The sequence below is a fragment of the Taudactylus pleione genome, unplaced genomic scaffold (genome assembly GCF_031769625.1).
Source record: "Taudactylus pleione unplaced genomic scaffold, aTauple2 ptg000258l, whole genome shotgun sequence".
NCBI classification, from domain to species: domain Eukaryota; kingdom Metazoa; phylum Chordata; class Amphibia; order Anura; family Myobatrachidae; genus Taudactylus; species Taudactylus pleione.
Genome location: NW_028284660.1, coordinates 564,239 through 591,735, shown reverse-complemented (window position 1 = coordinate 591,735; position 27,497 = coordinate 564,239). Strand labels below are relative to the sequence as shown.

The 27,497-nt window shown below is 44.0% G+C and overlaps 1 protein-coding gene across 1 annotated transcript in view; it reads left to right on the top strand.

Annotated features, from left to right (window-relative positions):
• Nucleotides 1-26,578, top strand: part of IFFO1 (intermediate filament family orphan 1) — a 56,687-nt gene extending 30,109 nt beyond the window's left edge. The window contains exons 3-9 of the mRNA XM_088480909.1: nt 18,504-18,599; nt 18,966-19,106; nt 20,735-20,901; nt 22,013-22,133; nt 24,824-24,919; nt 25,099-25,232; nt 25,712-26,578. Of these exons, the coding sequence (XP_088337035.1) occupies nt 18,504-18,599; nt 18,966-19,106; nt 20,735-20,901; nt 22,013-22,133; nt 24,824-24,919; nt 25,099-25,232; nt 25,712-25,802 (846 nt within the window). The 3' untranslated portion in view covers nt 25,803-26,578. The remainder of the gene's footprint in view (nt 1-18,503; nt 18,600-18,965; nt 19,107-20,734; nt 20,902-22,012; nt 22,134-24,823; nt 24,920-25,098; nt 25,233-25,711) is intronic.
• Nucleotides 26,579-27,497: the final 919 nt, after the last annotated feature.

Genomic DNA, 27,497 nt, shown 5'->3' with positions numbered 1-27,497 from the left:
CATGTTCACTGACTGTCTATTCTGTGTCTCCTGTACATATATACTGACTGACTGGCTATTATGTGTCTCCTGTACATGTATACTGACTGACTATTCTGTGTCCCCTGTACATGTATACTGACTGGCTATTCTGTGTCTCCTGTACATGTATACTGACTGTCTATTCTGTGTCTCCTGTACATGTATACTGACTGACTGGCTATTCTGTGTCTCCTGTACATGTACACTGACTGTCTATTCTGTGTCTCCTGTACATGTACACTGACTGTCTATACTGTGTCTCCTGTACATGTACACTGACTGTCTATTCTGTGTCTCCTGTACATGTATACTGACTGTCTACTCTGTGTCTCCTGTACATGTACACTGACTGTCTATTCTGTGTCTCCTGTACATGTATACTGACTGTCTATTCGGTGTATCCTGTACTACATTTGTACACTGACTGTCAATTCTGTGTCCCCTGTACATGTATACTGACTGACTGGCTATTCTGTGTCTCCTGTACATGTATACTGACTGACTGGCTATTCTGTGTCTCCTGTACATGTATACTGACTGTCTATTCTGTGTCTCCTGTACATGTATACTGACTGACTATTCTGTGTCTCCTGTACATGTATACTGACTGACTGGCTATTCTGTGTCTCCTGTACATGTATACTGACTGACTGGCTATTCTGTGTCTCCTGTACATGTATACTGACTGACTGGCTATTCTATGTCTCCTGTACATGTATACTGACTGTCTATTCTGTGTCTCCTGTACATGTACACTGACTGGCTATTCTGTGTCTCCTGTACATGAATACTGACTGACTGGCTATTCTGTATCTCCTGTACATGAATACTGACTGACTGGCTATTCTGTGTCTCCTGTACATGTATACTGACTGACTGACTGTTCTGCGTCTCCTGTACATGTATACTGACTGACTGGCTATTCTGTGTCTCCTGTACATGTATACTGACTGACTGGCTATTCTGTGTCCCCTGTAAATGTATACTGACTGACTGGCTATTCTGTGTCCCCTGTACATGTACATGTATACTGACTGACTATTCTGTGTCTCCTGTACATGTACACTGACTGACTGGCTATTCTGTGTCTCCTGTACATGTATACTGACTGTCTATTCTGTGTCTCCTGTACATGTACGCTGACTGGCCATTCTGTGTCTCCTGTACATGTACACTGACTGGCTATTCTGTGTCTCCTGTACATGTATACTGACTGACTGGCTATTCTGTGTCTCCTGTATATGTATACTGACTGGCTATTCTGTGTCTCCTGTACATGTATACTGTCTGACTGACTATTCTGTTTCTCCTGTACATATATACTGACTGGCTATTCTGTGTCTCCTGTACATGTATACTGACTGACTGGCTATTCTGTGTCTCCTGTACATGTATACTGACTGACTATTCTGTGTCTCCTGTACATATATACTGACTGACTGACTATTCTGTGTCCCCTGTACATGTATACTGACTGGCTATTCTGTGTCTCCTGTACATGTATACTGACTGTCTGTTCTGTGTCTCCTGTACATGTACACTGACTGTCTATTCTGTGTCTCCTGTACATGTACACTGACTGTCTATTCTGTGTCTCCTGTACATATATACTGACTGACACGCTATTTTGTGTCTCCTGTACATGTATACTGACTGACTGACTATTCTGTGTCTCCTGTACATATATACTGACTGACTGACTATTCTGTGTCCCCTGTACATGTATACTGACTGGCTATTCTGTGTCTCCTGTACATGTATACTGACTGTCTATTCTGTGTCTCCTGTACATGTACACTGACTGTCTATTCTGTGTCTCCTGTACATGTACACTGACTGTCTATTCTGTGTCTCCTGTACATATATACTGACTGACACGCTATTTTGTGTCTCCTGTACATGTATACTGACTGACTGACTATTCTGTGTCTCCTGTACATATATACTGACTGACTGACTGACTATTCTGTGTCTCCTGTACTAGTACACTGACTGTCTATTCTGTGTCTCCTGTACATATATACTGACTGACTATTCTGTGTCTCCTGTACATATATACTGACTGACTAACTATTCTGTGTCTCCTGTACATGTACACTGACAGTCTATTCTGTGTCTCCTGTACATGTATACTGACTGTCTACTCTGTGTCTCCCGTACATGTACACTGACTGTCTATTCTGTGTCTCCTGTACATGTATACTGACTGTCTACTCGGTGTATCCTATACTACATGTGTACACTGACTGTCAATTCTGTGTCCCTTGTACATGTATGCAGACTGACTGGCTATTCTGTGTCTCCTGTACATGTATACTGACTGACTGGCTATTCTGTGTCTCCTGTACATGTACACTGACTGTCTATTCTGTGTCTCCTGTACATGTACACTGACTGTCTATTCTGTGTCTCCTGTACATGTACACTGACTGTCTATTCTTTGTCTCCTGTACATGTATACTGACTGTCTATTCTGTGTCCCCTGTACATGTATACTGACTGACTATTCTGTGTCTCCTGTACATGTATACTGACTGTCTATTCTGTGTCTCCTGTACATGTATACTGACTGTCTATTCTGTGTCTTCTGTACATGAATACTGACTGAGGGGCTATTCTGTATCTCCTGTACATGAATACTGACTGACTGGCTATTCTGTGTCTCCTGTACATGTATACTGACTGACTGGCTATTCTGTGTCCCCTGTACATGTATACTGACTGACTATTCTGTGTCTCCTGTACATGTACACTGACTGACTGGCTATTCTGTGTCTCCTGTACATGTACGCTGACTGGCTATTCTGTGTCTCCTGTACATGTACGCTGACTGGCTATTCTGTGTCTCTTGTACATGTATACTGACTGACTGACTATTCTGTGTCTCCTGTACATGTATACTGACTGACTAACTATTCTGTCTCCTGTACATGTATACTGACTGTCTATTCTGTGTCTCCTGTACATGTATACTGACTGACTGGCTATTCTGTGTCTCCTGTACATGTATACTGACTGTCTATTCTGTGTCTCCTGTACATGTATGCTGACTGACTGGCTATTCTGTGTCTCCTGTACATGTATACTGACTGACTGGCTATTCTGTGTCTCCTGTACATGTATACTGACTGACTGGCTATTCTGTGTCTCCTGTACATGTATACTGACTGACTGGCTATTCTGTGTCTCCTGTACATGTATACTGTCTGACTGGCTATTCTGTGTCTCCTGTACATGTACACTGACTGTCTATTCTGTGTCTCCTGTACATGTACACTGACTGTCTATTCTGTGTCTCCTGTACATGTACACTGACTGTCTACTCTGTGTCTCCTGTACATATAAACTGACTGTCTATTCTGTGTCTCCTGTGTATGTATACTGACTGTCTATTCGGTGTATCCTGTACTACATTTGTACACTGACTGTCTATTCTGTGTCCCCTGTACATGTATGCTGACTGACTGGCTATTCTGTGTCTCCTGTACATGTATACTGACTGACTGGCTATTCTGTGTCTCCTGTACATGTATACTGACTGTCTATTCTGTGTCTCCTGTACATGTATACTGACTGTCTATTCTGTGTCTCCTGTACATGTATACTGACTGACTGGCTATTCTGTGTCTCCTGTACATGTATACTGACTGACTGTCTATTCTGTGTCTCCTGTACATGTATACTGACTGACTGGCTATTCTATGTCTCCTGTACATGTATACTGACTGTCTATTCTGTGTCTCCTGTACATGTACACTGACTGGCTATTCTGTGTCTCCTGTACATGAATACTGACTGACTGGCTATTCTGTATCTCCTGTACATGAATACTGACTGACTGGCTATTCTGTGTCTCCTGTACATGTATACTGACTGACTGACTGTTCTGCGTCTCCAGTACATGTATACTGACTGACTGGCTATTCTGTGTCTCCTGTACATGTATACTGACTGACTGGGTATTCTGTGTCCCCTGTACATGTATACTGACTGACTGGCTATTCTGTGTCCCCTGTACATGTACATGTATACTGACTGACTAACTATTCTGTGTCTCCTGTACATGTATACTGACTGTCTATTCTGTGTCTCCTGTACATGTATACTGACTGACTGGCTATTCTGTGTCTCCTGTACATGTATACTGACTGTCTATTCTGTGTCTCCTGTACATGTACGCTGACTGACTGGCTATTCTGTGTCTCCTGTACATGTATACTGACTGACTGGCTATTCTGTGTCTCCTGTACATGTATACTGACTGACTGGCTATTCTGTGTCTCCTGTACATGTATACTGACTGACTGGCTATTCTGTGTCTCCTGTACATGTATACTGACTGACTGGCTATTCTATGTCTCCTGTACATGTATACTGACTGTCTATTCTGTGTCTCCTGTACGTGTACACTGACTGGCTATTCTGTGTCTCCTGTACATGAATACTGACTGACTGGCTATTCTGTATCTCCTGTACATGAATACTGACTGACTGGCTATTCTGTGTCTCCTGTACATGTATACTGACTGACTGACTGTTCTGCGTCTCCTGTACATGTATACTGACTGACTGGCTATTCTGTGTCTCCTGTTCATGTATACTGACTGACTGGCTATTCTGTGTCCCCTGTACATGTATACTGACTGACTGGCTATTCTGTGTCCCCTGTACATGTACATGTATACTGACTGACTATTCTGTGTCTCCTGTACATGTACACTGACTGACTGGCTATTCTGTGTCTCCTGTACATGTATACTGACTGTCTATTCTGTGTCTCCTGTACATGTACGCTGACTGGCTATTCTGTGTCTCCTGTACATGTACGCTGACTGGCTATTCTGTGTCTCTTGTACATGTATCCTGACTGACTGACTATTCTGTGTCTCCTGTACATGTATACTGACTGACTAACTATTCTGTGTCTCCTGTACATGTATACTGACTGTCTATTCTGTGTCTCCTGTACATGTATACTGACTGACTGGCTATTCTGTGTCTCCTGTACATGTATACTGACGGTCTATTCTGTGTCTCCTGTACATGTACGCTGACTGACTGGCTATTCTGTGTCTCCTGTACATGTATACTGACTGACTGGCTATTCTGTGTCTCCTGTACATGTATACTGACTGATTGGCTATTCTGTGTCTCCTGTACATGTATACTGACTGACTGGCTATTCTGTGTCTCCTGTACATGTATACTGACTGGCTATTCTGTGTCTCCTGTACATGTATACTGTCTGACTGACTAATCTGTGTCTCCTGTACATATATACTGACTGGCTATTCTGTGTCTCCTGTACATGTATACTGACTGACTGGCTATTCTGTGTCTCCTGTACATGTATATTGACTGACTATTCTGTGTCTCCTGTACATATATACTGACTGACTGACTATTCTGTGTCCCCTGTACATGTATACTGACTGGCTATTCTGTGTTTCCTGTACATGTATACTGACTGGCTATTCTGTGTCTCCTGTACATGTATACTGACTGTCTATTCTGTGTCTCCTGTACATGTATACTGACTGTCTATTCTGTGTTTCCTGTACATGTACACTGTCTATTCTGTGTCTCCTGTACATGTACACTGACTGTCTATTCTGTGTCTCCTGTACATATATACTGACTGACTGGCTATTATGTGTCTCCTGTACATGTATACTGACTGACTGACTATTCTGTGTCCCCTGTACATGTATACTGACTGGCTATTCTGTGTCTCCTGTACATGTATACTGACTGTCTATTCTGTGTCTCCTGTACATGTATACTGACTGTCTATTCTGTGTCTCCTGTACATGTACACTGACTGTCTATTCTGTGTCTCCTGTACACGTACACTGACTGTCTTTTCTGTGTCTCCTGTACATATATACTGACTGACAGGCTATTTTGTGTCTCCTGTACATGTATACTGACTGACTGACTATTCTGTGTCTCCTGTACATATATACTGACTAACTGACTGACTATTCTGTGTCTCCTGTACTAGTACACTGGCTGTCTATTCTGTGTCTCCTGTACATATATACTGACTGACTATTCTGTGTCTCCTGTACATATATACTGACTGACTGACTATTCTTTGTCTCCTGTACATGTACACTGACTGTCTATTCTGTGTCTCCTGTACATGTATACTGACTGTCTACTCTGTGTCTCCCGTACATGTACACTGACTGTCTATTCTGTGTCTCCTGTACATGTATACTGACTGTCTATTCGGTGTATCCTATACTACATGTGTACACTGACTGTCTATTCTGTGTCCCTTGTATATGTATGCTGACTGACTGGCTATTCTGTGTCTCCTGTACATGTATACTGATTGACTGGCTATTCTGTGTCTCCTGTACATGTATACTGACTGACTGGCTATTCTATGTCTCCTGTACATGTATACTGACTGACTATTCTGTGTCTCCTGTACATGTATACTGACTGACTGGCTATTCTGTGTCTCCTTTACATGTATACTGACTGACTGGCTATTCTGTGTCTCCTGTACATGTATACTGACTGACTGGCTATTCTATGTCTCCTGTACATGTATACTGACTGTCTATTCTGTGTCTCCTGTACATGTACACTGACTGGCTATTCTGTGTCTCCTGTACATGAATACTGACTGACTGGCTATTCTGTATCTCCTGTACATGAATACTGACTGACTGGCTATTCTGTGTCTCCTGTACATGTATACTGACTGACTGACTGTTCTGCGTCTCCTGTACATGTATACTGACTGACTGGCTATTCTGTGTCTCCTGTACATGTATACTGACTGACTGGCTATTCTGTGTCCCCTGTACATGTATACTGACTGACTGGCTATTCTGTGTCCCCTGTACATGTACATGTATACTGACTGACTATTCTGTGTCTCCTGTACATGTACACTGACTGACTGGCTATTCTGTGTCTCCTGTACATGTACACTGACTGTCTATTCTGTGTCTCCTGTATATGTACGCTGACTGGCCATTCTGTGTCTCCTGTACATGTACGCTGACTGGCTATTCTGTGTCTCCTGTACATGTATACTGACTGACTGGCTATTCTGTGTCTCCTGTATATGTATACTGACTGGCTATTCTGTGTCTCCTGTACATGTATACTGTCTGACTGACTATTCTGTTTCTCCTGTACATATATACTGACTGGCTATTCTGTGTCTCCTGTACATGTATACTGACTGACTGGCTATTCTGTGTCTCCTGTACATGTATACTGACTGACTATTCTGTGTCTCCTGTACATATATACTGACTGACTGACTATTCTGTGTCCCCTGTACATGTATACTGACTGGCTATTCTGTGTCTCCTGTACATGTATACTGACTGTCTATTCTGTGTCTCCTGTACATGTATACTGACTGTCTATTCTGTGTCTCCTGTACATGTACACTGTCTATTCTGTGTCTCCTGTACATGTTCACTGACTGTCTATTCTGTGTCTCCTGTACATATATACTGACTGACTGGCTATTATGTGTCTCCTGTACATGTATACTGACTGACTATTCTGTGTCCCCTGTACATGTATACTGACTGACTGACTATTCTGTGTCCCCTGTACATGTATACTGACTGGCTATTCTGTGTCTCCTGTACATGTATACTGACTGTCTATTCTGTGTCTCCTGTACATGTATACTGACTGTCTATTCTGTGTCTCCTGTACATGTACACTGTCTATTCTGTGTCTCCTGTACATGTTCACTGACTGTCTATTCTGTGTCTCCTGTACATATATACTGACTGACTGGCTATTATGTGTCTCCTGTACATGTATACTGACTGACTATTCTGTGTCCCCTGTACATGTATACTGACTGGCTATTCTGTGTCTCCTGTACATGTATACTGACTGTCTATTCTGTGTCTCCTGTACATGTATACTGACTGACTGGCTATTCTGTGTCTCCTGTACATGTACACTGACTGTCTATTCTGTGTCTCCTGTACATGTACACTGACTGTCTAGACTGTGTCTCCTGTACATGTACACTGACTGTCTATTCTGTGTCTCCTGTACATGTATACTGACTGTCTACTCTGTGTCTCCTGTACATGTACACTGACTGTCTATTCTGTGTCTCCTGTACATGTATACTGACTGTCTATTCGGTGTATCCTGTACTACATTTGTACACTGACTGTCAATTCTGTGTCCCCTGTACATGTATACTGACTGACTGGCTATTCTGTGTCTCCTGTACATGTATACTGACTGACTGGCTATTCTGTGTCTCCTGTACATGTATACTGACTGTCTATTCTGTGTCTCCTGTACATGTATACTGACTGACTATTCTGTGTCTCCTGTACATGTATACTGACTGACTGGCTATTCTGTGTCTCCTGTACATGTATACTGACTGACTGGCTATTCTGTGTCTCCTGTACATGTATACTGACTGACTGGCTATTCTATGTCTCCTGTACATGTATACTGACTGTCTATTCTGTGTCTCCTGTACATGTACACTGACTGGCTATTCTGTGTCTCCTGTACATGAATACTGACTGACTGGCTATTCTGTATCTCCTGTACATGAATACTGACTGACTGGCTATTCTGTGTCTCCTGTACATGTATACTGACTGACTGACTGTTCTGCGTCTCCTGTACATGTATACTGACTGACTGGCTATTCTGTGTCTCCTGTACATGTATACTGACTGACTGGCTATTCTGTGTCCCCTGTAAATGTATACTGACTGACTGGCTATTCTGTGTCCCCTGTACATGTACATGTATACTGACTGACTATTCTGTGTCTTCTGTACATGTACACTGACTGACTGGCTATTCTGTGTCTCCTGTACATGTATACTGACTGTCTATTCTGTGTCTCCTGTACATGTACGCTGACTGGCCATTCTGTGTCTCCTGTACATGTACACTGACTGGCTATTCTGTGTCTCCTGTACATGTATACTGACTGACTGGCTATTCTGTGTCTCCTGTATATGTATACTGACTGGCTATTCTGTGTCTCCTGTACATGTATACTGTCTGACTGACTATTCTGTTTCTCCTGTACATATATACTGACTGACTGGCTATTCTGTGTCTCCTGTACATGTATACTGACTGACTATTCTGTGTCTCCTGTACATATATACTGACTGACTGACTATTCTGTGTCCCCTGTACATGTATACTGACTGGCTATTCTGTGTCTCCTGTACATGTATACTGACTGTCTATTCTGTGTCTCCTGTACATGTACACTGACTGTCTATTCTGTGTCTCCTGTACATGTACACTGACTGTCTATTCTGTGTCTCCTGTACATATATACTGACTGACACGCTATTTTGTGTCTCCTGTACATGTATACTGACTGACTGACTATTCTGTGTCTCCTGTACATATATACTGACTGACTGACTATTCTGTGTCCCCTGTACATGTATACTGACTGGCTATTCTGTGTCTCCTGTACATGTATACTGACTGTCTATTCTGTGTCTCCTGTACATGTACACTGACTGTCTATTCTGTGTCTCCTGTACATGTACACTGACTGTCTATTCTGTGTCTCCTGTACATATATACTGACTGACACGCTATTTTGTGTCTCCTGTACATGTATACTGACTGACTGACTATTCTGTGTCTCCTGTACATATATACTGACTGACTGACTGACTATTCTGTGTCTCCTGTACTAGTACACTGACTGTCTATTCTGTGTCTCCTGTACATATATACTGACTGACTATTCTGTGTCTCCTGTACATATATACTGACTGACTAACTATTCTGTGTCTCCTGTACATGTACACTGACAGTCTATTCTGTGTCTCCTGTACATGTATACTGACTGTCTACTCTGTGTCTCCCGTACATGTACACTGACTGTCTATTCTGTGTCTCCTGTACATGTATACTGACTGTCTACTCGGTGTATCCTATACTACATGTGTACACTGACTGTCAATTCTGTGTCCCTTGTACATGTATGCAGACTGACTGGCTATTCTGTGTCTCCTGTACATGTATACTGACTGACTGGCTATTCTGTGTCTCCTGTACATGTACACTGACTGTCTATTCTGTGTCTCCTGTACATGTACACTGACTGTCTATTCTGTGTCTCCTGTACATGTACACTGACTGTCTATTCTTTGTCTCCTGTACATGTATACTGACTGTCTATTATGTGTCCCCTGTACATGTATACTGACTGACTATTCTGTGTCTCCTGTACATGTATACTGACTGTCTATTCTGTGTCTCCTGTACATGTATACTGACTGTCTATTCTGTGTCTTCTGTACATGAATACTGACTGACGGGCTATTCTGTATCTCCTGTACATGAATACTGACTGACTGGCTATTCTGTGTCTCCTGTACATGTATACTGACTGACTGGCTATTCTGTGTCCCCTGTACATGTATACTGACTGACTATTCTGTGTCTCCTGTACATGTACACTGACTGACTGGCTATTCTGTGTCTCCTGTACATGTACGCTGACTGGCTATTCTGTGTCTCCTGTACATGTACGCTGACTGGCTATTCTGTGTCTCTTGTACATGTATACTGACTGACTGACTATTCTGTGTCTCCTGTACATGTATACTGACTGACTAACTATTCTGTCTCCTGTACATGTATACTGACTGTCTATTCTGTGTCTCCTGTACATGTATACTGACTGACTGGCTATTCTGTGTCTCCTGTACATGTATACTGACTGTCTATTCTGTGTCTCCTGTACATGTATGCTGACTGACTGGCTATTCTGTGTCTCCTGTACATGTATACTGACTGACTGGCTATTCTGTGTCTCCTGTACATGTATACTGACTGACTGGCTATTCTGTGTCTCCTGTACATGTATACTGACTGACTGGCTATTCTGTGTCTCCTGTACATGTATACTGTCTGACTGGCTATTCTGTGTCTCCTGTACATGTACACTGACTGTCTATTCTGTGTCTCCTGTACATGTACACTGACTGTCTATTCTGTGTCTCCTGTACATGTACACTGACTGTCTACTCTGTGTCTCCTGTACATATAAACTGACTGTCTATTCTGTGTCTCCTGTGTATGTATACTGACTGTCTATTCGGTGTATCCTGTACTACATTTGTACACTGACTGTCTATTCTGTGTCCCCTGTACATGTATGCTGACTGACTGGCTATTCTGTGTCTCCTGTACATGTATACTGACTGACTGGCTATTCTGTGTCTCCTGTACATGTATACTGACTGTCTATTCTGTGTCTCCTGTACATGTATACTGACTGTCTATTCTGTGTCTCCTGTACATGTATACTGACTGACTGGCTATTCTGTGTCTCCTGTACATGTATACTGACTGACTGTCTATTCTGTGTCTCCTGTACATGTATACTGACTGACTGGCTATTCTATGTCTCCTGTACATGTATACTGACTGTCTATTCTGTGTCTCCTGTACATGTACACTGACTGGCTATTCTGTGTCTCCTGTACATGAATACTGACTGACTGGCTATTCTGTATCTCCTGTACATGAATACTGACTGACTGGCTATTCTGTGTCTCCTGTACATGTATACTGACTGACTGACTGTTCTGCGTCTCCAGTACATGTATACTGACTGACTGGCTATTCTGTGTCTCCTGTACATGTATACTGACTGACTGGGTATTCTGTGTCCCCTGTACATGTATACTGACTGACTGGCTATTCTGTGTCCCCTGTACATGTACATGTATACTGACTGACTAACTATTCTGTGTCTCCTGTACATGTATACTGACTGTCTATTCTGTGTCTCCTGTACATGTATACTGACTGACTGGCTATTCTGTGTCTCCTGTACATGTATACTGACTGTCTATTCTGTGTCTCCTGTACATGTACGCTGACTGACTGGCTATTCTGTGTCTCCTGTACATGTATACTGACTGACTGGCTATTCTGTGTCTCCTGTACATGTATACTGACTGACTGGCTATTCTGTGTCTCCTGTACATGTATACTGACTGACTGGCTATTCTGTGTCTCCTGTACATGTATACTGACTGACTGGCTATTCTATGTCTCCTGTACATGTATACTGACTGTCTATTCTGTGTCTCCTGTACGTGTACACTGACTGGCTATTCTGTGTCTCCTGTACATGAATACTGACTGACTGGCTATTCTGTATCTCCTGTACATGAATACTGACTGACTGGCTATTCTGTGTCTCCTGTACATGTATACTGACTGACTGACTGTTCTGCGTCTCCTGTACATGTATACTGACTGACTGGCTATTCTGTGTCTCCTGTTCATGTATACTGACTGACTGGCTATTCTGTGTCCCCTGTACATGTATACTGACTGACTGGCTTTTCTGTGTCCCCTGTACATGTACATGTATACTGACTGACTATTCTGTGTCTCCTGTACATGTACACTGACTGACTGGCTATTCTGTGTCTCCTGTACATGTATACTGACTGTCTATTCTGTGTCTCCTGTACATGTACGCTGACTGGCTATTCTGTGTCTCCTGTACATGTACGCTGACTGGCTATTCTGTGTCTCTTGTACATGTATCCTGACTGACTGACTATTCTGTGTCTCCTGTACATGTATACTGACTGACTAACTATTCTGTGTCTCCTGTACATGTATACTGACTGTCTATTCTGTGTCTCCTGTACATGTATACTGACTGACTGGCTATTCTGTGTCTCCTGTACATGTATACTGACGGTCTATTCTGTGTCTCCTGTACATGTACGCTGACTGACTGGCTATTCTGTGTCTCCTGTACATGTATACTGACTGACTGGCTATTCTGTGTCTCCTGTACATGTATACTGACTGATTGGCTATTCTGTGTCTCCTGTACATGTATACTGACTGACTGGCTATTCTGTGTCTCCTGTACATGTATACTGACTGGCTATTCTGTGTCTCCTGTACATGTATACTGTCTGACTGACTAATCTGTGTCTCCTGTACATATATACTGACTGGCTATTCTGTGTCTCCTGTACATGTATACTGACTGACTGGCTATTCTGTGTCTCCTGTACATGTATATTGACTGACTATTCTGTGTCTCCTGTACATATATACTGACTGACTGACTATTCTGTGTCCCCTGTACATGTATACTGACTGGCTATTCTGTGTTTCCTGTACATGTATACTGACTGGCTATTCTGTGTCTCCTGTACATGTATACTGACTGTCTATTCTGTGTCTCCTGTACATGTATACTGACTGTCTATTCTGTGTTTCCTGTACATGTACACTGTCTATTCTGTGTCTCCTGTACATGTACACTGACTGTCTATTCTGTGTCTCCTGTACATATATACTGACTGACTGGCTATTATGTGTCTCCTGTACATGTATACTGACTGACTGACTATTCTGTGTCCCCTGTACATGTATACTGACTGGCTATTCTGTGTCTCCTGTACATGTATACTGACTGTCTATTCTGTGTCTCCTGTACATGTATACTGACTGTCTATTCTGTGTCTCCTGTACATGTACACTGACTGTCTATTCTGTGTCTCCTGTACACGTACACTGACTGTCTTTTCTGTGTCTCCTGTACATATATACTGACTGACAGGCTATTTTGTGTCTCCTGTACATGTATACTGACTGACTGACTATTCTGTGTCTCCTGTACATATATACTGACTAACTGACTGACTATTCTGTGTCTCCTGTACTAGTACACTGGCTGTCTATTCTGTGTCTCCTGTACATATATACTGACTGACTATTCTGTGTCTCCTGTACATATATACTGACTGACTGACTATTCTTTGTCTCCTGTACATGTACACTGACTGTCTATTCTGTGTCTCCTGTACATGTATACTGACTGTCTACTCTGTGTCTCCCGTACATGTACACTGACTGTCTATTCTGTGTCTCCTGTACATGTATACTGACTGTCTATTCGGTGTATCCTATACTACATGTGTACACTGACTGTCTATTCTGTGTCCCTTGTATATGTATGCTGACTGACTGGCTATTCTGTGTCTCCTGTACATGTATACTGATTGACTGGCTATTCTGTGTCTCCTGTACATGTACACTGACTGTCTATTCTGTGTCTCCTGTACATGTACACTGACTGTCTATTCTGTGTCTCCTGTACATGTACACTGACTGTCTATTCTGTGTCTCCTGTACATGTACACTGACTGTCTATTCTGTGTCTCCTGTACATGTATACTGACTGTCTACTCTGTGTCTCCTGTACATGTACACTGACTGTCTATTCTGTGTCTCCTGTACATGTATACTGACTGTCTATTTGGTGTATCCTGTACTACATTTGTACACTGACTGTCTATTCTGTGTCCCCTGTACATGTATGCTGACTGACTGGCTATTCTGTGTCTCCTGTACATGTATACTGACTGACTGGCTATTCTGTGTCTCCTGTACATGTATACTGACTGTCTATTCTGTGTCTCCTGTACATGTATACTGACTGACTGGCTATTCTGTGTCTCCTGTACATGTATACTGACTGACTGGCTATTCTGTGTCTCCTGTACATGTATACTGACTGACTGGCTATTCTATGTCTCCTGTACATGTATACTGACTGTCTATTCTGTGTCTCCTGTACATGTACACTGACTGGCTATTCTGTGTCTCCTGTACATGAATACTGACTGACTGGCTATTCTGTATCTCCTGTACATGAATACTGACTGACTGGCTATTCTGTGTCTCCTGTACATGTATACTGACTGACTGACTGTTCTGCGTCTCCTGTACATGTATACTGACTGACTGGCTATTCTGTGTCTCCTGTACATGTATACTGACTGACTGGCTATTCTGTGTCCCCTGTACATGTATGCTGACTGACTGGCTATTCTGTGTCTCCTGTACATGTATACTGACTGACTGGCTATTCTGTGTCTCCTGTACATGTATACTGACTGTCTATTCTGTGTCTCCTGTACATGTATACTGACTGTCTATTCTGTGTCTCCTGTACATGTATACTGACTGACTGGCTATTCTGTGTCTCCTGTACATGTATACTGACTGACTGGCTATTCTGTGTCTCCTGTACATGTATACTGTCTGACTGGCTATTCTATGTCTCCTGTACATGTATACTGACTGTCTATTCTGTGTCTCCTGTACATGTACACTGACTGGCTATTCTGTGTCTCCTGTACATGAATACTGACTGACTGGCTATTCTGTATCTCCTGTACATGAATACTGACTGACTGGCTATTCTGTGTCTCCTGTACATGTATACTGATTGACTGACTGTTCTGCGTCTCCTGTACATGTATACTGACTGACTGGCTATTCTGTGTCTCCTGTACATGTATACTGACTGACTGGCTATTCTGTGTCCCCTGTACATGTATACTGACTGACTGGCTATTCTTTGTCCCCTGTACATGTACATGTATACTGACTGACTATTCTGTGTCTCCTGTACATGTACACTGACTGACTGGCTATTCTGTGTCTCCTGTAAATGTATACTGACTGTCTATTCTGTGTCTCCTGTACATGTACGCTGACTGGCTATTCTGTGTCTCCTGTACATGTACGCTGACTGGCTATTCTGTGTCTCTTGTACATGTATACTGACTGACTGACTATTCTGTGTCTCCTGTACATGTATACTGACTGACTAACTATTCTGTGTCTCCTGTACATGTATACTGACTGTCTATTCTGTGTCTCCTGTACATGTATACTGACTGACTGGCTATTCTGTGTCTCCTGTACATGTATACTGACTGTCTATTCTGTGTCTCCTGTACATGTACGCTGACTGACTGGCTATTCTGTGTCTCCTGTACATGTATACTGACTGACTGGCTATTCTGTGTCTCCTGTACATGTATACTGACTGACTGGCTATTCTGTGTCTCCTGTACATGTATACTGACTGACTGGCTATTCTGTGTCTCCTGTACATGTATACTGACTGGCTATTCTGTGTCTCCTGTACATGTATTCTGTCTGACTGACTATTCTGTGTCTCCAGTACATATATACTGACTGGCTATTCTGTGTCTCCTGTACATGTATACTGACTGACTGGCTATTGTGTGTCTCCTGTACATGTATACTGACTGACTATTCTGTGTCTCCTGTACATATATACTGACTGACTGACTATTCTGTGTCCCCTGTACATGTATACTGACTGGCTATTCTGTGTCTCCTGTACATGTATACTGACTGTCTATTCTGTGTCTCCTGTACATGTATACTGACTGTCTATTCTGTGTCTCCTGTACATGTACACTGACTGTCTTTTCTGTGTCTCCTGTACATGTACACTGACTGTCTATTCTGTGTCTCCTGTACATATATACTGACTGACAGGCTATTTTGTGTCTCCTGTACATGTATACTGACTGACTGACTATTCTGTGTCTCCTGTACATATATACTGACTGACTGACTATTCTGTGTCTCCTGTACATATATACTGACTGACTGACTGACTATTCTGTGTCTCCTGTACTAGTACACTGACTGTCTATTCTGTGTCTCCTGTACATATATACTGACTGACTATTCTGTGTCTCCTGTACATATATACTGACTGACAGGCTATTTTGTGTCCCCTGTACATGTACTGTATGCTGACTGACTGGCTATCTCTTTGCTGTTGTATTATTACCTTTTCTATTATGGTATCTGGCTATGAAGATTGTGAATGTGAAGCAGAGTAATATGTATCTATTACATGAGGCCTTTTCAAGGTAAACAGTCTCCCACAGAGAAGCTAATGAAACGCTTTCCAGGATGCAACATACAGTATTTGTAACGGGTTGGGTGCGCTAATGCCCAACGCCGGCATTAGAATACTGACACTTGTCGGTCAGTATCCTATTCCTAAACCCTCTCCCTAACCCTCCCTCCCTGGTGCCTAAACCTAACCTCCCTCTCCCTGCACACTTAGTGCCTAACCCTCCCTCCCCATTGCCTAGACCTAACCTCCCCCCTAGTGCCTAAACCTAACCTCTCCCTCCACGCACCCTAAACCTAACTCTTCTCCCATAGTGCCTAACCCCTAGGCCTAACCCTCCCTCTAACCCCGCTTCTTACCTTCGGGATGCCGGCACCTCGATTCTGAAAGGTGTCGGGATTCTGGCGCTGGTATTCTGACCGCCGGATTCGCCGCGGTCGGTCGGCATCCCTATAGTATCATTTCAATTATTATTATTTTTTTTAATCCATAGTAATTACCAGGTTCAGAATTGCGAATACTGAAAAGGAAAAACTGTACTGTTTGTACATATTTCTAGATCTGCTACCTATAATACTGCCATTAATCCATGTAATCAGAAGTGTTACAGGGTGCTATGATTGGGTCTCGTTCATAGCGATGCCCTGCGCCAGATGTAGCCCACCTACAGAATTATGTGCCTCCTCTTGCTTCATTGGGGTTATTGAAAGCACAACTCACACAAACAGGCTGCTCTAATAGGATCCAGGTGTCAGCCGTGGTGTCAGCCGTGTATGTTCTCCATGGAAAACAGTGACTATGACATCAAGAATGTGTAAAGTCCGTATATTGTAACCGCCCTTCTGCCATTGCTAAGCACAATGATTTTTCTCATTTACTGGACCCCTTTAGAGCCTGATTAAAAACACATGGGGCTCTGGGCAATATACTGGTTTGCCCCCCTCCCCTTCATTCATCAAAAAAACCAACAACATGTATCAGAGTAATCCGGGCCCACCAGTGCAAAAATAGGCAGGTACCAAGTTTGCCTAATGGATGATCCATGTCTGGTTTTCAGCCTTGTATTTATATCATCAGGAAATATAGCTTGTTTGTTAACCTGGGGCATTACATAAAGATGATGTCTGACTACAGTTGTATCCAAAACAAGCACTGGGGCAGAAGTCAGTAATTGCTCCACGCTTGAGTAAGATACCCTGGGAATTGGAGGCAATGGTGAAATTCTGGCTGAGTCTTTCTAAGAAGAAGGTTCCTTTAGCCATCAAGGTATGGTCAGGACACGTGGCCCTGAGTATTACTAGTCTCCTTAAATAACCACCCTTGGACTCCCTTGGCTAAACTTTTAAGTGTAGTAATCTTGAGACACTGCTCCCATATATCATTCCCATTAGTAAAGCAATTAAAATGGCAGCGTTGTTGGAGCCCATTGTCTGAATTCAGCTGCATCGCCTTCCTCTTGTCCTGCCTACCACTTCATCCTAATCCTCCACACAGAATTGTGGAGTGGGGACCCTCCCGACTAGGCCTCAGAGAGCCCCCCCTTGAGCCATGAGCCTTCTCCTCACAGCTGGGCAGGTGTGCCAGGTAGTACATTATTATTGTTATTGGGGAACAGACCAGCCAAAGTTATCCAATCACGGCAGGAACCACCATTTCCCCTTTGCTGTATACTGTCCCCCCCCCTTCTCCCTCCTGACCTTGGTGCCACCTGGTTTCTATATTTACCCTCTCCATGCAGGAGGCCCAAGAGTCTGCACTCTACCAGGAGGAGCTGGCGATGAAGGTTAAGCAGCTGAAAGCTGAGCTGGTGGTCTTCAAAGGGTTAATGAGCAATGTGAGTATTTGGTCTTTAGCCTTTTGTTTCAGGTGCATCTTCATCAGGTTCCCCTTGGCCCATCTAGCTCAGAGAAACGGTGCAGCCCAGACCTCAGACAAGGTGCAGGAACTATTCAATACCAAGTCAAAGACCTGCACAATTAAAGCTATGTTTACTAAACAAACCCCTAGTTCACTGATTTCTTATTGACGTTGATTCAGCCCACATTATGGCCGTCTCCACTGTGTGTAAGCAATAAGCATTAGATTTGGAATGTAGCACCTCCAAGTCGCGGGACCATTCATTTATTCATCATGGGGAGCCAGGCAAAAACATGTTCTCTAAAACCTTTCCCAATGTAACATCTTCTAATCTCTGTCCTAGAACCTGACTGACCTGGACACCAAGATCCAGGAGAAGGCAATGAAGGTGGACATGGACATCTGCCGCCGTATTGATATCACGGCCAAACTGTGCGACGTGGCTCAGCAGCGGAGCTGTGAGGACATGATAAACATGCTACAGGTCTGCGTGTGGTTCTGACCTATGGGGAAAATCCGTAAATAATGGCGTAAAGGGGGAAAGAATGGACTTGCCCTTAGCAACAACTGATGATTGGTTACACTGGAAAAATCTGATTGGTAGCTTTACACCATTTAAATGTGCCCCATGTGACTTGGGTGAGAACCATTATTCAGGAGCCCAGATTAGGTCTGTACACTCCTTAGGCTGAAATGTAATACCCTGATGACATTATGTATGGGGTTCGATATATCATGTCACCAGTTATGTCGACTTTCATAGGGTTCACATGACATGGTTGTTATGTCAACAGTGAACAAGTCAACATGTGCATAATGTCGACATAATATGTAATGTCGACAATGTCTTTCATATGATCTTAATGCACGTCGTCATTATGAAAATGTCGGCATCTCATATGTCAATTTCAACATTTTCTAGGTGTCAATATTAATGATGTTGACATTTTAAGTATGTCAACATCTTAAACTGTTGACTTATTGACTACGGCCCTCTTATATGTGCACAGGATGGACAAGTGATGATGTTGGTGACTGCGTCCCTCTTATATGTGCACAGGATGGATAAGTGATGATGTTGGTGACTGCGTCCCTCTTATATGTGCACAGGATGGATAAGTGATGATGTTGGTGACTGCATCCCACTTATATGTGCACAGGATGGATAGGTGATGATGTTCGTGACTGCGTCACTCTTATATGTGCACAGGATGGATAAGTGATGATGTTGGTGACTGCGTCCCTCTTATATGTGCACAGGATGGATAAGTGATGATGTTGGTGACTGCGTCCCTCTTATATGTGCACAGGATGGATAGGTGATGATGTTGGTGACTGCATCCCACTTATATGTGCACAGGATGGATAGGTGATGATGTTCGTGACTGCGTCACTCTTATATGTGCACAGGATGGATAAGTGATGATGTTGGTGACTGCGTCCCTCTTATATGTGCACAGGATGGATAAGTGATGATGTTGGTGACTGCGTCCCTCTTATATGTGCACAGGATGGATAGGTGATGATGTTGGTGACTGCATCCCTCTTATATGTGCACAGGATGGATAAGTGATGATGTTGGTGACTGCGTCCCTCTTATATGTGCACAGGATGGATAAGTGATGATGTTGGTGACTGCGTCCCTCTTATATGTGCACAGGATGGATAAGTGATGATGTTGGTGACTGTTTCCCTCTTATATGTGCACAGGATGGATAAGTTATGGTGTTGGTGACTGCATCCCTCTTATATGTGCACAGGATAGATAAGTGATGATGTTGGTGACTGCGTCCCTCTTATATGTGCACAGGATGGATAAGTGATGATGTTGGTGACTGCGTCCCTCTTATATGTGCACAGGATGGATAAGTGATGGTGTTGGTGACTGCATCCCTCTTATATGTGCACAGGATGGATAAGTGATGATGTTGGTGACTGCGTCCCTCTTATATGTGCACAGGATGGATAAGTGATGATGTTGGTGACTGCGTCCCTCTTATATGTGCACAGGATGGATAAGTGATGATGTTGGTGACTGCGTCCCTCTTATATGTGCACAGGATGGATAAGTGATGATGTTGGTAATATTATATTCCCATCCTTTCTCTCCAGACTGTCCACCTCTCTCCCATGAAAGTTTTGGGGAGAAGAAAAGAGAGGAAGCCTGTGGCCGATGATGAGACATCCGCCTGTGAGAGCGAGAGCGCCAGGGGAGGAGAGGAAGATGAAAGTACAGCGCTGAGCATCAACGAGGAGATGCAGAGAATGCTGAACCAGCTGTACGTGATTTTTTATATATATATATATATATATATATATATATATATTCTCCAAACTCACTTTCTGTGTACTGTGTAACAGAGTTCCAAACCAGTGCACACACACACGTCTACATGTTGGTCTACTCTTCTGCATCAGAAAATATAATTGATTTCCAATATAGTTAAGCATACTTACACATCACAGCCTAAGTACTCTCGGTATAAATGTAGAAGTGAGCTGTTGGCTTACAGGGTTTCTTAGCAAAACAAGCGCATCCTTAATACTTTGTGTAATTCTTCCTGTTGAATAGCTTTAGCTTATGACCTAGTGGCGAAACCAATCGCAACAGTGATAACAAGATGCCAAACTGAATCCAATAAACATTTATGTGCACTGTGGATGTATTGCCTTAACATTCACCTGTCACCACCCACAGTAGGAGCATCAGTTTTGTCAGCTGTACAAATGTTAATTTGGATGCAGCCTATCCTTTCACTAGGACTGAGTGACATCACTGGGAATGTAGCCTATCATTTCACTAGGACTGAGTGACATCTCTGGGAATGCAGCCTATCCTTTCACTAGGACTGAGTGACATCACTGAGAGTGCAGCCTATCCTTTCACTAGGACTGAGTGACATCACTGAGAGTGCAGCCTATACTTTCACTAGGACTGAGTGACATCACTGTGAGTGCAGCCTATCCTTTCACTAGGACTGATTGACATCACTGAGAGCGCAGCCTATCCTTTCACTAGGACTGCGTGACATCACTGAGAGTGTAGTATGTCATCTAACTGGGACTGAGTGACATCACTGGGAATGCAGCCTAACAATGCACTAGGGCTACATGACATCACTGGCAATGCAGACTATTATTTCACTAGGGCTACATGACATCACTGACGATGAGCCTGTCCTTTCACTAAGACATAGTAATATCAGTGGGAATGCAGTTCATAATTTCTCTAGGAATTAGTGACATCACTGTTTGGAAACAAATAAACTTCAGGCAGCAGATAGACCCACAGGAATATGTACAGTATAAAAAAAAAAAACAAGAAGCCCATCTGTTACTGTACGATGCGCATGTGCTGTACCTCGTATAACGATTGTCTGTCTATGCCAGGCGCGATTACGACTTTGAGGATGACTGTGACAGTCTTGCCTGGGAGGAGACGGAAGAAACTCTGTTACTGTGGGAGGATTTCTCTGGATATGCAGTGTCTGGAGGGGAGAACCAAGGAGAGGTATTAGCTGCTTACCCTGACATAGAGATACAAGTCAGATACTTTCCACCACGTAAATACTGGTAATATCCATGGCTATACATACAGGAAGTGTTACCTGAAAGACTGCTTAGAGCAGTGGTTCCCAAACTGTGCGCAGTGGCACCCTGGGGTGCCTCAGGACACTTGCAGAGGTGCCTCAGGTTGGTGGTCCAGCACCAAATCATATTATTTATGGTCAATGTAATGTAAATATGTGGACAAACAGAAACGCAAACCTGTCCCCATCACATAACTGACCCTAAGGATGAGTGGTCAGCACAATTTACTTCACTTTACTACATTTCTTTCAGAATTTCTCAATAACAAACGTTTGGCTTAAGGGTGCCATGAAAACAATTCTGATACACTAGGGTGCCGAGATTCAAAAAGTTTGGAAAGCACAGGCTTAGAGGTTTTAAATAGAGATGTGCACGGACCCTCATGTTTTGGTTTTGGTAAAACCACGCACATGTGTTTTGGTTCAGTTTTGGATTTCTTCAAAATTGATAAAAATAGATAAAATCATGTAATTTGGATCTGTGTACCTGCAATCCAAAACCCGAGATCCGGTTTTTAGATCTGAGTTTCGGACTTACGGGAAGACCAGAGCCGGGACTCTGTTCTACTCTGAACCCCAAAAGCGATCCGACCAAGGACTCTGTTCTACTCGGAACCCCAAAAGCGATCCGACCAAGGACTCTGTTCTACTTGGAACCCTAAAAGTGATCCGAGCTAGGACTCTGTTCTACTCGGAACCCCAAAAGTGATCCGAGCCAGGACTCTGTTCTACTCGGAACCCCAAAAGTGATCCGAGCCAGGACTCTGTTCTACTTGGAACCCCAAAGTTCAGGTGTGATCGGTTTTCAGCCGCCGGCCACGGTCCCGGTCCGCCCTAGTCAGCCAGTGTAGTGCCGATCGCAGTGAGTGTGGTCAGCACTACACATTTACACAGGACCGGCGCGCGGGAGCGATGTGTGTGTGAATCAGCAGCCAATGAGAGTCAGATAGACTCTCATTGGCTACTGCAGCCGCAGCGCCCACTGTAAGAGCCGGCTCCTGCAGTGGGTAATGGGAGAGACGTCATGACGTCTCTCCCATAATGCAGAGCACGCCAGCCCAGGAGGACTGACGTGCGGACAGCGGCGAGAGCCGGAGCGTGGATTCAGGTAAGAATTTTTCCTTTATTTATTGTTTCATTTCAGTGTGTATTTATCGGTGGAGGGGGGGGCTATTACTAAGTAGGGCACTACTACTGGGGGCACTGCTTCGGGTTCGGGGGACGGGACTACTACTGGGGGGGAAATTACTGGGGGCACTGCATTGGGGGTGGACCACTACTGGGGTCTACTACAGTGGGCACTGCATCAAGGTGGACTCCTACTGGGGCCACTATATAAAGGGCACTGTATAGGGGGGACTACTACTGGGGGCACTGCATTGGGGGGGACCATTGCTGGGGACTACTACTGGGGAGGGGGACTACTACTGGGAGCACTGCATCAAGGGGGACTCCTACTGGGGCACTATATAAGGGGCTTACTACTGGGGGAACTGCACAGGGGGGACGACTACAGGGGGCACTGCATAGGGAGGATAACTACTGGGAGCCTGCATAAGGGGGACTACTACGGGGGGCACTGCATTGGGTGGGACCATTACTGTGGACTACTACTGGGAGCACTGCATCAAGGGGGACTCCTACTGGGGCACTATAAAAGGGGCTTACTACTGGGGGAACTGCCCAGTGGGGACCACTACAGGGGGCACTGCATAGGGGGGATAACTACTGGGGGCCTGTATAAGGGGGACTACTACTGGGGGTACTGTATAAGGGGCACTACTGGGGGCCTGCATAAGGGGGGATCATTCCTGGGGGCATTGTATACTGGGGGTACTATATAAGGGGTACTACTGGGGGCCTGCATAAGGGGGACCACTACTAGGGGCACTGCATAGGGGGGACTGTATAAGGGGCACTGCATTAAGGTGCAAATGGAAAGAAATGGTCCCAGTGACAAGAAAGGGGTGTGTGTCATGTTGACACGCCCCATTTTTCAGTGACCACGCCCCTTGTGACCATACCCAATTTTTTAAGCGCTTCTGCGGTGCTCATACATAGTGTGGTGGGGTGCACCATTTTCAAATTTACCCTGGGCTCCAAATACCCTAGTTACGCCACTGGTCTCAGCCAGGTACCAGAGCAATACGAGGCATGCTGAGAGTTGTGAACTCAACTTCTGCCCACTCCCACTCTCACTTATTGACCCTCATATAACCACTGGCCACATAGTATATTCTCTCGGCACAAGTAAATTCCCACCTGGGTCAATTTAAAAAAAAAAAAAGTTTTATATAGATCTTGGGCTCTCCCAAACATTGACAATGTTGGATGGTGAAGTTGCCAGCCACAGCCTTGATGGGCTTTCTCAGCCTGCTGTCCGTTAGGAAAACGACGTGGAGCTTGACCACATTTGGGTGCAAATGTCAATAGACAAGTAACAAAAAACATCTGTGGCCAAAACTCCATCGTATTTGTGCTACAATCTCCCATGTATATTTGATGGGAGAGTGAGACCCGGGAACTGTGGGGGGACCTCGTATTAATCTGAGGCCCCATTGTAGAAAGGATACCCGAGACCCCCCTAACCCTCTGTGTTTCTTTGTCCCAGGCTCAGGATGACAGCCTGGAGGAGGTGATAAAGGACACAGAGTCTCTCTTTAAGAGCCGGGAGAAAGAATACCAGGAAACCATTGGCCAGATAGAGGTAAGAAAGTGAGAACATACCTTGAATGAAATGGGGCTACAGTGCTCTGGACGGGCAGTATGGACTGGCAGTATGGAAGGGCAGTATGGACGGCCAGCTCATGGCCCGGGGGAAAGGGGAGCGTGAGAGAAGGATTAGAAGGCTTTCGGGAGTGACACCTAACTTTGCACTGTTTGCAGCTGGAACTGGCGACAGCCAAGGACGACATGACGCGCCACCTCCACGAATATATGGAGATGTGCAGCATGAAGAGAGGGCTCGACGTCCAGATGGAGACATGCCGGAGGCTGATCAACCAATCGGAGGAGGAGAAGTAAGTGACCCGCCACCCATTCAAAAAAAATAAAGGAAGTTGTTCTATGACAGCAGATGCTGGTACATATCGACAGAAGACACCCAATAAGGTGTGATGCTGAGGGGCTGGACACCTGTACAGTAGTGAAGAACTAATCATCTCTTTGGTGATCGTGACAGATGGGACAACTGTGTATCAGATATAAGGGATTATGCTGGCCAAACACAAAGAGGAATTGGTGCTGTTGTGGGCAAATTGCATGGGACGTAGACCCAGAAAACCACTACTGGGCATCGCAGCTGATTTTTGGCCACACATGCTGTGATAGCGGGCCAGGATCCCGACGCTGTCGGGATTTCGGCGCCAGTATTTAAACCATCGGCACCCCGCAGTTAGAAGGGCTGTGTGATATTGGACATCCAATAACATGTATATATAATTAATGTGTATGAAGTCAGGGACCAGCCATCACCGGTGACCCCTCTCTCTTTCATTAGGTCTCCGCCCCCCAGTAGTGAATCTGCCGGCAATGAGGACCCTGAAGACTCAGATCGTGACCCCCCATCTTCAGACAGCTCCGCCAGATGATAGGAGTAGACCACCGTGCACCTGCTGCCACTGCCTCGGGAACTGTGTGACACCGGATGTGTATATATATATTACTTTCTTAGGAAAGATGCTGGGTACATAGAGGGTGCAATCCTGCAAAAATGCTTGAAATATACCAGGGGAGCGAAGCTGTTAGACTTTGGGTATATAAAGGGGTGCGATTAACGCTCATACCCTGTATATGGAGGTGCAATGCTGTCAGAGGTTTGGTTTATATATATATATATATGGGTGTGATGCTTTTGCCAATGCTGGGTGTGAATAGCTGCTATACTGTCTGTAGATACTGTCTGTACAGCTGTGGGTGCTAGGCATGAATTCACTTTAGTCTCCTGGGATTAATACTGGGAATGTACGAATGTCGCAAGCCAATGGCGTTCAATGATCTGCGGCGATACAAGCAATGTGATACCGAAGGGCGCCCTGTATATAAGAGACCGGGAGTGCGATTCGCTCTCTACCTACATATATATAGAGAGAGAAATATATCTTTATGTCGCGGGGTCTGTAGAAGACTCTTATCTCATGTATATATGGTGATACGTATCCTGACTTACTGTAATGTAATCAGGGGTTCTCATAGATGAATTGCTTTGACCTTCTAGGCTTTATGTTGGACATTAAAACCTGGTAAATAAGTGTGTTGAAATGATATGTACATTAAGTATGTGTGTATATAATCTATACATACCGTCACAGAGCTCTCTATACATTATGTAAATATACATCTCTATAAATACAGATCTATATCTTAAAAAAAAAAAAAAATCAAGTCTGCTCATTATTTCCTGGTAATAACATGTAAACCTGTAACGGTGAAGAGAGATTATACATGAGTCACGTCTCCTGGACAGAAGGCCCCAATATAACAAACGTTCCTCCCAACAATGTGAGTATGCCCTACAGCAGTGTTGGCTAACCTTGACACTCCAGCTGTTGTGGAACTATATATCCCAGCATACCCTGCCACAGTTTTAGCATGCCCTAATAGCAAAACTGTAGCCGTGCATGCTGGATTATGTAGTTCCATAACAGCTGGAGTGTCAAGGTTAGCCAACACTGCCCTACAGGGTGAGTAAGACGATGTGCTCCCGCATGACTGAGTATCGCAGACACTGGCAGAACAGCGAATGACTGGTTACGTGCAGTCGTGCGCTGCAGAACTGACAAGTGTGATAGTAATGATTGCTCTATGGCTATGGGGAGGTGGCACTGACTGCAGAGCTCTTACCTTCCACTTTAGACACACAGGGGATGGAGGGTTTTACTACTGTGTGTTAGCGCACACCATCTTTCTCTCCCACACCGGGCACCGTACACTCCTCTCTGCTGTCTCACTTGTCACTTGTGTCACACTCACATTCCCTGACAGGTCAGCATTATCCAGCCCTGTCATCTCTCCTGAGCTCACTCCCTGATTCTCTGCACCGTATCCTCTGAGTACCCTGACTCACTGGAGGGGAGCTCTATCAAAGCTTGGAGTGAGATAAAGTACAAACCCATCAGCTCCTAACTGTCATGTTAAAGACTGTAGGGGAGATGTACTAAACCGTGGAGAGAGATAAAGTACCAATGAACAAGCTCCTAACTGTGACTGTACAGGCTGTGTTAGAAAACTGACAGGTGCTAATTGGTTGGTAGTTTATCTCTCTCCAAGATTTGATACATCTCCCC